General features: G+C 29.8%; 1 protein-coding gene across 1 annotated transcript; it reads left to right on the top strand.

Annotated features, from left to right (window-relative positions):
• Positions 1 to 3851: 3851 nt before the first annotated feature.
• Positions 3852 to 5903, top strand: LOC113004590. Its single transcript, XM_026138341.2, has 2 exons — positions 3852 to 5289; positions 5374 to 5903. Exons 1-2 carry the CDS (start codon positions 4254 to 4256, stop codon positions 5847 to 5849), a joined length of 1512 nt encoding a protein of 503 aa, XP_025994126.2. The 5' UTR covers positions 3852 to 4253; the 3' UTR covers positions 5850 to 5903.
• The last annotated feature ends 2732 nt before the right edge of the window (positions 5904 to 8635 follow it).

Here is an 8635-nt window from a genome sequence, read left to right as displayed (position 1 = left end):
TAAACAATTTCTATATTATAAATAAATGTTTTAAATAATTTAAAAAAAAATCATGAATTTTATTAATTAATTAAAATTATATGACAAATCATAATAAAAATACGGAATTACTTTTATGTCGAAAACATACTTTTAATTCGATAGTTAATAATTTTAGTTTTTCAATATTATAATAGTCTTGGAATGTATTATTGTTTTATGCTATAGGAAAAGAAAATGGTATGCCATGAAACATTTATATTTTTAATATAATTTATAATTTTATTACATTTTTAATACTAAAATAAAAAAAACTTTAAACTATAATAATAATTTAATATTTATAGTATTCACAACGCAATGTAATAATATTTATTAGTATTGTTCATTAATAACTCTTGTCCTGTAGACCATCTTTCGTCCTTTCATATGTAAAATGTGAAAATAATAATAAATATTATTACGTTTTATTATAACCACTATACAGGGTGTCCCAATGTATAAAGATTATCACGATGAGGTAGAAGGGATCGAGATAAATGAAAAAGTCTAATACCATTTTGCGATATTTGCAATAATTTTTGAGTAATAAAATATTAAGGTCAGCCAAATAAGAGCGCGCGGAGAGACAAGCGGTCGCTCGTCTGAGACGTAGGACCGCCCACTGCGGCCCGATTGTAGGCGACGGTAAGTGGCGCGCGGCGAGGGAAAGGATAGCTTGGCACCGCACCGCGTCGAGCCGGGCGGCTTTACGGCTCAGGCGACCAACCGTTTGCCTCTCCGCGCGCTCTTATTCGACTGACTTTAATATTTTATTACACGAAAATTATTGCAAATATCGCAAACTGTTATTAGACTTTTTGATTTATCTTGATCCCTTCTACCTTATCGTAGTAATATTTATACATTGGTCTGGGACACCCTGTATACGTGTATCAATATACATATATACTTGTGTGTACTTTACATCAGTGCTCGGAATTAGTGGCACATTTCGAGCCGATTTCCGAGGCGACGCCTACTGTCTCCCCTCGAGCCCCTCACTCCGCTCGCGGGCCAACAGCCGAGCTGCCGGCCGCGCGTCAAATGTTGTGGCTCAGGAGCGTAGAGCGTCCCTTGTAAAAGAAATAGTCTAGGCCCTAAGCTATTTCTTTTACAAGGGACGCTCTACGCTCCTGAGCCACAACATTTGACGCGCGGCCGGCAGCTCGGCTGTAGGCCCGCGAGCGGAGTGAGGGGCTCGAGGGGAGACAGTAGGCGTCGCCTCGGAAATCGGCTCGAAATGTGCCACTAATTCCGAGCACTGCTTTACATTATTATGTTCTGAACCCTCTGAAAACTAAAATAAAATTTACATTTTAATGTATTTATGTTTAAATTTTTTAAACATATTTTTTAAAGATAAATATTTTTTTAAAGATAAATATTTTTTTTAAACATAAATATTATGTACGCTAAAATTGCCTCCATTCATTAAACATTACAATTCACGGAGTCTTCACTCTTATTTATACTTTACATTTTGAACTTTTTATTTTTGGGACATTATATGGGTTAAAATTTTAATTAAGAGCTTTAGTAATAAAAGAAAGGTAGCCAATTCAACATTTTATGATTAGAAACTTAGTAATGTACAAAAATTTGCTCACAGGTAAGCACACAGAGCGTTAGAATCACGACAATGTTCAGAATTACTCATATATGAAAGTTATCGTTCCCAGTCAAAAAAGTGAAATTTTAAAGAAAGTTCAGGGAAGAAACAACAGGTTTATCAGCGAGAACCCGCCACTAGAAATAACTTTTAATTTATCTATTCGCTATTGGAGCTTTGTTTCATGAGTTATTCAGCTCTAAAGTCTGTTACGATAAGCTTTGTGGGAAGTGAAAACTCATTATATATGGGAAAACACATCTAATCATGTTCAGATTATAAAAAACCAATTACTGCATGAATATTAATCAAAAAATCCGTGTAGCATCGTAAAATAAAATAGTAATTTCTTTAACGAAGTAGAGCTTTCTAGCTATAAAATACTTTTTTCAGAATTACATTATCATCATTTTTTATAAAGTTTCATACTTGAAATATTTGTCTATTTTTCGGAATCAGAATAATGTTTGATCAATTTTGTTGTTATGAAGTGTATAATGATAATTATCTTATTTGCTATTTAATTATTAATAATAATAATTTGTTTATTTAGGTAGTGGTATATTATTTTTTTAATATTATATGCTATTTGGATTATATATATATTTGTTATAGGATAATATTGGATATTGGATAATTGTTAGTCGGTCTTATTAATTTTGATTATTATCATACATATATAAGGTATATGATTCGTTATTCATTGAATTAATTATCAATTTGTAGTTTTATTGTACTTTTCTGTCAGTTCTGAGCCTTGGTTGTATGTTAATTCAATTTATATCTTGTCGCTACTACTGTCAATTCTACCATGACTACCACAAATCTTTTTGAAGCTATTTTTTGTAATTTACTTTCCAATTGCCTATATCTCGTTTTTCTTTCTAGTACTAGTGCTAATAAAGCTTGCGTCAAAATCTGTATGACTTGGGAACACGTATCACTGAGAAAACTTGCTATCTATTTTAGACTTTTTGACATTCGTCGGTCAAAAAATTAGAATTGAACATTAACTTAATTTTCTAGAATTATATGGTTCTTGGTAACTTGACTATCGTTTTCTCTTCTCGAATTAGTAGCAATGGTACTGGAATTAAAGTTTGTATGTTTTGGGAACACAACTGACTGAGAAATCTATTTGTTTTTGACACCTTTGACATCCATCGGTGACAAAATTTGTATGTGGTGTAAAGCTGATTTAAATGATTCTATAGCTTGTGGTCACTCCACTAGTGTTTTTATTCTACATTTAGTGGTAATAAAGCTTATTTAAAATTCTGTATGTGTTGAAATCACGTGTTATTGACAAAATTGAATGTCTATTTTAGCCATGTGATACTCGTCGATCACTAAATTGAAATTTCAATGTTTTATTAATTTTTTAATAATAATACGCTTTGTATCAGCTTGACTATCGTTTTCTTTTCTAGTCTTACAAGTAAACCTACCTTTGCCGGACTCACCGGTTTCATTGAAACTTTGCACATTTGTAGAGTAGGCGAAAATAATAGACACGTATTTTTTTTTATCGGCAATGGTCAACATTAAAGGGGTGAAATCGACCCCCAAAGTTGAGGGTATTAGGGAATCATCATGACGTTACACATAAAAATAATGTACCGATCAACACGAAATCGTTACAAAATGTTTTTTATGTTAAATAGTAAAGTTTACATGTCCGACTTTCCATGTACCCTTGTTGCAAGGGGTAAAACATCCCCCAAAATGGCTTATTTTTGTAGTATTTTGAATATAACAGAAGAAATTATTCTCCGATTTTAATGAAACAAATACCAAATTAAGGAGCAAGAAAAAATAAAAGTTACGTGTTTTTTCTTTTTTCCAAAGAACCAAAATAAGGGGGTGAATCAGCCCTTAAAATAAAAGTGTCTCTTCTTGTACTGAAATAATTTCAGTCGCTCTTTGAAAATGTTTTTTATGTTAAATAATAGAGTTTTACATGTACGAATTTCCATGCACCCTTGTTGCAAGAGGGTAAACCACCCTTCTCACGAGGAATTATTATTACGACGAATGGATGACGAAAGCCTATTTACATTTTTATCTATGTCTAATCTATTTATCTAAAAAGTAAAACTAATGCAGAACATTACTTTTTGTTTTTTAATATTTTTAAAATTTTTTTAAAATTTTTTTAAACTTTTTTAATTTTTAATATTTTCTTTTACCTCTTTTAAATTTATTTTTTTGTACATTTTTAATAGATTATTGTTTATAATTTTTACAATAATGATATGCAAAAAAAAATTCATTAATGCATAAAGAGTTTGCACACCAAGCACACTTTATAATTGCTACATTATTGCATGACGCACATATAGCTTCACAATTTTTGAAACAATAATCTACGGGATCATCAAATTTAGGTGGTTTTTCCTGTAAATATCCGCTTTTGTACCACGAATATTTAAATAAATTTATAAACCGAGAATTAGATTCTCTATGCTCGTGCATATTAATGAAATTCATTGAAGTGCCACTAGGCGGCGCATGGGACGTAACTCTCTCGTGAGCGAAGTCATCGCATATATCAATAAATATAGACCCGTAATAGTTCATAGAAAACGGATTTGCTATTTCGTTAAAATTCTGTTTCTGCAAAATGACGCTAAATCCAAAGAATGTTTTAAAATTGTTAGCGATCGCTTTCGATGATCTGCATTATGACTTTGAATCTGTCATTAGCGAAGCTGAAAGAAATTTAAGTTTTCATATAGAGAGTCTGATAAAAGATGCTATTCAAGAATCCCTGTATATTGAAACGTATACTACTCTCAATTTTGATGAAGAAGATATTATTCAGGATGCAGTTTCAATCGAGGAAAATAATAATGATAATTATATTCAAGATACTGTGACTTCCAATTTAAGTGCATCTATTGAATTAACAGAAAGTTTGGATGAAGAATATAAACAAAAAGTTATAAAATTTTGGAAATCAGGAAAAAAACATAAATTAAAATTTGCAACAGTTCAAGCAAGATTTAAACGTGTTTCATCAAAGCAACAATTGTATACATGGGAAAAAGAAATTTCAGAAGGTGGAAATACTAAAGAAAAATTAAAAAAACTATCAGAATATGTATTATCTCAATTTGAAGATGCTTTACAAAAATGTTTACCAATTCATGATTTAGATATTTGCAGATGGGCTTTGAATGCTAGAAATCAATTGCAATTATCGGAAGATTTTTTTAAAGCATCTGATAAATGGATTCATAATTTTAAACAGAAGCATCATATTGTTTCTAGAAAAATTAATAAATTTATAACGCAGAAAAGTTTAACAAATGTTAATAAATTAAAAACAGAGGCTAGCAATTTTGTAGAAAAAGTAAAAACAGAACTTTTACTAATTGGAGCAGAAAATGTTTTTAATTCTGATCAATCAGGTTTTAATTTAGAAATGCACACAGGACGTACTTTATCTTTTCGAGGAAAACAAAAAATTGAAACATTAACACAATCGATAAGTTCTATGACTCATAGTTATACAATTCAGCCAATCATATCAGCAAGTGGTTCTCTTTTATCACCGCTATTAATTATTTTACAGGAAAAAGATGGAAAATTTGGACCTCAAGTAGAACAAAATCTTTTTAGAGCTGATAATGTTGTCGCATTACCTTCAAACTCTGGTAAAATGACAACAAACCTTGTAAAAACATGGTTCACAAATGTTTATCTTCCAAACTATAAAAATAATAGTGTTTTACTTTTAGATTCATGGAGTGGCCAAAATTCGAAACAATTAGAAACAATAGACACATTATCCAAAAATATAAAAATTTTAACAATTCCTGCTGGGACGACCGGAATGATTCAACCTCTCGATGTCTTCGGTTTCAGAATTTGGAAAAATTATATTAAACATTTCTCTGACATGATTCTTTTATATAACTACGATGTAAACTTACATTTGCGAAACAATATTATTAAACTCCAGTCACTTATTCATAATCAATTTTCTTCTCCTCGGTTTATAAATTTATTTAAATATTCGTGGTACAAAAGCGGATATTTACAGGAAAAACCACCTAAATTTGATAATCCCGTAGATTATTGTTTTAAAAATTGTGAAGCTATATGTGCGTCATGCAATAATGTAGCAATTATAAAGTGTGCTTGGTGTGCAAACTCTTTATGCATTAATGAATTTTTTTTTGCATATCATTATTGTAAAAATTATAAACAATAATCTATTAAAAATATACAAAAAAATAAATTTAAAAGAGGTAAAAAAAAGTATTAAAAATTAAAAAAGTTTAAAAAAATTAAAAAAAAATTTTTTAAATATTAAAAAACAAAAAAATAATGTTCTGCATTAGTTTTATTTTTTAGATAAATAAATTAGACATAGATAAAAATGTAAATAGGCTTTCGTCATCCATTCGTCGTAATAATAATTCCTCGTGAGAAGGGTGGTTTACCCTCTTGCAACAAGGGTGCATGGAAATTCGTACATGTAAAACTCTATTATTTAACATAAAAAACATTTTCAAAGAGCGACTGAAATTATTTCAGTACAAGAAAAGACAATTTTATTTTAAGGGCTGATTCACTCCCTTATTTTGGTTCTTTGGAAAAAAGAAAAAACACGTAACTTTTATTTTTTCTTGCTCCTTAATTTGGTATTTGTTTCATTAAAATCGGAGAATAATTTCTTCTGTTATATTCAAAATACTACAAAAATAAGCCATTTTGGGGGATGTTTTACCCCTTGCAACAAGGGTACATGGAAAGTCAGACATGTAAACTTTACTATTTAACATAAAAAACATTTTGTAACGATTTCGTGTTGATCGGTACATTATTTTTATGTGTAACATCATGATGATTCCCTAATACCCTCAACTTGGGGGGTCGATTTCACCCCTTTAATGTTGACCATTGCCGATAAAAAAAAATACGTGTCTATTATTTTCGCCTACTCTACAAATGTGCAAAGTTTCAATGAAATCGGTGAGTCCGGCAAAGGTAGGTTTACTTGTTAGTGGTAATTATGCCAGAATAAAAGTCTGTACACGTTGGGAATGCTAATAGCTGAGAAATATGCCATAACATTAAAATTTCAATTTAATGATCGACGAGTGTCACATGTTTAAAATAGATAATCAATTTTCTCAACAACCCGTGTTCCCAACACATACAGAATTTTAAATAAATTTTATTACCACTGAATCTAGAATAAAAACACTAGTGGTGTGACCTCAAGCTACAGAATAATTTAAATCAGCTTTACACCACATACAAATTTTGTCACCTTTTAAAAACAGACAGTCAGATTTCTCAGCCAGTTGTGTTCCCAAGACATACAAACTTTAATTCCAGTACCATTGCTACTAATTCGAGAAGAGAAAACGATAGTCGAGTTACCAAGAACCATATAATTCTAGAAAATTAAGTTAATGTTCAATTCTAATTTTTTGATCGACGAATGTCAAAAAGTCTAAAATAGATAGCAAGTTTTCTCAGTGATACGTGTTCCGAAGTCATACAGATTTTGACGCAAACTTTATTAGCACTAGTACTAGAAAGAAAAACGAGATACAGGCAATTGGAAAGTAAATTACGAAAAATAGCTTCAAAAAGATTTGTGGTAGTCATGGTAGAATTGACAGTAGTAGCGACAAGATATAAATTGAATTAACATACAACCAAGGCTCAGAACTGACAGAAAAGTACAATAAAACTACAAATTGATAATTAATTCAATGAATAACGAATCATATACCTTATATATGTATGACAATAACCAAAATTAATAAGACCGACTAACAATTATCCAATATCCAATATTATCCTATAACAAATATATATATATATATATTTATATATATATATATATATATATATATAAAATCTAAATAGCATATAATATTTAAAAAATAATATACCACTACCTAAATAAACAAATTATTATTATTAAAAATTAAATAGCAAATAAGATAATTATCATTATACACTTCATAACAACAAAATTGATCAAACATTATTTTGATTCCGAAAAATAGACAAATATTTCAAGTGTGAAACTTTGTAAAAAATGATGATAATGAAATTCTGAAAAAAGCATTTTATAGCTAGAAAGGTCTACGTTAAACAAATTACTATTTTATTTTACGATGCTACACGGATTTACATTTTTGAAAAAGACATTTTTTAAAAGGAAAAGAAGCAGGAAAGCGCGACACAGATATAGAGATTAAAATAAATAAAATATAAATTATTTAGATGATTATTTATATTAAAAGTATTTTAATGATTTTAATTAGAAATTAAATGTATAATAAATTATGCTATACAAATATATATTTCTATAGCATTTATGTCAATTAACTATCAGTCAAAACCTTACACATTTTTATGTATCATATGAGAATAATTATTAATCATTTATATTACTAATTAATCAAATCTCTACCTATTTTAAATTATTTTCATTTAGTATTTTTATTTATTAATTTTTAGTAACTAGTCATTTGAAAACACCTTTAAAATACTTCTTGAATAGTAAAAAATAACACAAATAAAATTTGCGCCAAACACGTTATGACATGTCTCTTTCATCATTTACCGTGCTTTTGAGATAAATCCTAAGATTGTGAATGGTAGTAAAAGTGAATGGTAGTAAAAGTTCGAAATGAACGATGATTACAGAACTGTTCAGACTTTTACCATTAAGAGTTGGTAAGTCTTAGGTTTTACTGGAAAATCTTAGGATTTACGATAGTTCGGGCTTTTACAGTGTAACAACCTGTGTTTTGTCCAAGCGCGGACGAGCTCAGGGAAGCCAGGGCTTGAAGGGAGGTTGCCGGGTTAATTAATTCCGAGATCGGACGTGCGTTTAAAGAGAATGTGACTTTATTTGAAACACAATACTGGTAATACAAGTGTATCGTTCGGGAACACACGCGGTGTACCCGAGACGGTACGGTGACGTGATTTAACAATAGTAAGACGCGGTATGTACAGGACGGGGAT

This window comes from Solenopsis invicta, chromosome 16 (genome assembly GCF_016802725.1).
Source record: "Solenopsis invicta isolate M01_SB chromosome 16, UNIL_Sinv_3.0, whole genome shotgun sequence".
In the NCBI taxonomy this organism is placed as follows: Eukaryota; Metazoa; Arthropoda; class Insecta; order Hymenoptera; family Formicidae; genus Solenopsis; species Solenopsis invicta.
The sequence above is the reverse complement of the archived record's forward strand: the minus strand, read 5'-3'. Positions and strand labels throughout refer to the sequence as shown.